General features: G+C 45.0%; 1 protein-coding gene across 1 annotated transcript; it reads right to left on the reverse strand.

Moving 5' to 3' along the window:
• Positions 1–838: 838 nt before the first annotated feature.
• PHALS_01269 (uncharacterized protein) lies at positions 839–1,369 on the reverse strand (the record flags this gene model as incomplete). Its single annotated transcript, XM_024731104.1, has 1 exon — positions 839–1,369. The coding sequence occupies one exon, from the start codon at positions 1,367–1,369 to the stop codon at positions 839–841; it is 531 nt and encodes a 176-aa protein (XP_024581315.1).
• Positions 1,370–2,017: the final 648 nt, after the last annotated feature.

Genomic DNA, 2,017 nt, shown 5'->3' on the forward strand with positions numbered 1-2,017 from the left:
AATAAGGTCTAATTTGGTCCCATATACAAAATACTGAAGTATATGTTCATAGCTTAACCTAGATTCATATATAGGGCAATTGTAAGACATCAAAGTTTCTACATGAACTGACGCAGATAGATATTTGAGAAGTATTGTAACGTCGATATCAAATAGGTAGAGTGTGCCACATGACGGGTATTTGAGGTTGACGTGATGGCTTTGGGGGCAGATGATGCTAGCAGCTTCGCGGACGGCGAAGTGTTGTCATATCTGTTTGACTGATCTGGCCAACTTTGACATTACAATTATTATTGAATAATTATCACCTTACTGAGAAAATTGAAATTTCTTACTGATTTGAGTAATCGCAGTTAATGTCAAGTTCTAGCACAAGCCTAGTCCGTGGTCAGTAAATGTAAGTTTGGCCACCGAGAATGTCACATTCGTTGTGACACCACTTTTTTTATGATTTGGTTGTGCCATTCATATTTTTTAACTCTGACTACGTTCTTGAATTCATGAACTAAAAGACCTGAGCAGCCTTGCGCTAGTCCGCTTCTCGCAATGTTGTCCAGAGACTCCTCCACATCGGTCAAACGATCCTTGATGACTTTCTTGCGGTCGAGCTCTTCGCGAAGGGCATTGACTGTTTCCTGGTGGATACCAACAAGACATCCATCCTTGATGAGAATTGCTGCACCAGAATCTCCAGCGTAGGTTTCGCAATTATACGTGATGTGCCGTTTGTGACGAGTGACGCAGACGCCGAATGCCGGAGCAAATCCCAGTTGATCATTGGGCGAATCGTATTCTGCAATCCCGAGTCGAAACGATGCCAACACAAGACGGCGTCCTCTCAGGTGATCCGGATCTTCAGGATCGCGAAGTCCAGCTCAGAATTGCGAGCAACAACTTCAACATTTGCCATCTCGTCCTTCAACGCCAAAGGGACCACGCTTCCCACAGTGTATTCCTCCGTTAAATTGTGGTCGTATGTCACCGCTAGCGTCGGGCTGAAAAACACACCCATTCCAATGCTGTTGTCATCTTTGTCTTCTTCCACGATCACAAATACTGCCGTTTCGACTTGCTCTTGTACATGGAGGGAGATAAAATAGTCAGAATCCTCAACTGCGCGGTGCGGCACTTGCACGATGATCGCATCCTTTCCTAGTTCACTCACTGATGACGATGACTTGGGCAAAGCCACACCATTCGCGTCGAACACTGTGAGGTCGGACGCATCAACGTTCGCGAGATTGTTCGGACACTTGACCTTCACCGCATCCCGCAACGTTTCCACATCCTCAACATCCACGACAACAGAAGTCACCGACGTCACAGCGTTCCCATCTTCGCCCACGAGCTGGAACCATTTCCGCGCCATCGATCGATCTCACACGGCAACTTCAAGATTGAACTCTCATGAAATAACCTCAGCTGAGGTTAGCGGACGGAGCGATTCGTTTATGTGTGATCGTCCGCTCTTCCTACCCCTAAAAAGGCATCGAGAGTACCCCAAGACATCCTCAGAGACAGCGATGATACACTATACTATACTGTAATATACTATACAGTAATATACTATACAGTATAGTATAGTGTATCATCGCTGTCTCTGAGGATGTCTAGGGGTACTCTATACTGTATATCATCGCTGTCTGTGTATACTATACTATATGTACTATACTATAAGAAAGTTTAGGGGTACTCGACTATGTACTATAGAAAGAATAGGGGTACTCTACTATGTACTATACTACATAAAGTACAGTATAGTACATAGTAGAGTACCCCTAAACTTTCTCATAGTATAGTACATATAGTATAGTAGTATAGTACATAGTTGAGTACCCCTAAACTTTCTCATGTACTCAATCTCAATAAATTGGCTTTTCTACTGTCCCGACAACGCTCCGCATCGCTCAGTCTTAATCATACTAAATCGTGACAACTCGACCCATCGATGCGCATGCTGCGCGCCGTGCGGGCGCTGGCCAATGGCCTCCGCAGTCGCCACCGTGACAGAAATCCT

This window comes from Plasmopara halstedii (genome assembly GCF_900000015.1).
Source record: "Plasmopara halstedii genome assembly, contig: Scaffold_1343, whole genome shotgun sequence".
In the NCBI taxonomy this organism is placed as follows: Eukaryota; Oomycota; class Peronosporomycetes; order Peronosporales; family Peronosporaceae; genus Plasmopara; species Plasmopara halstedii.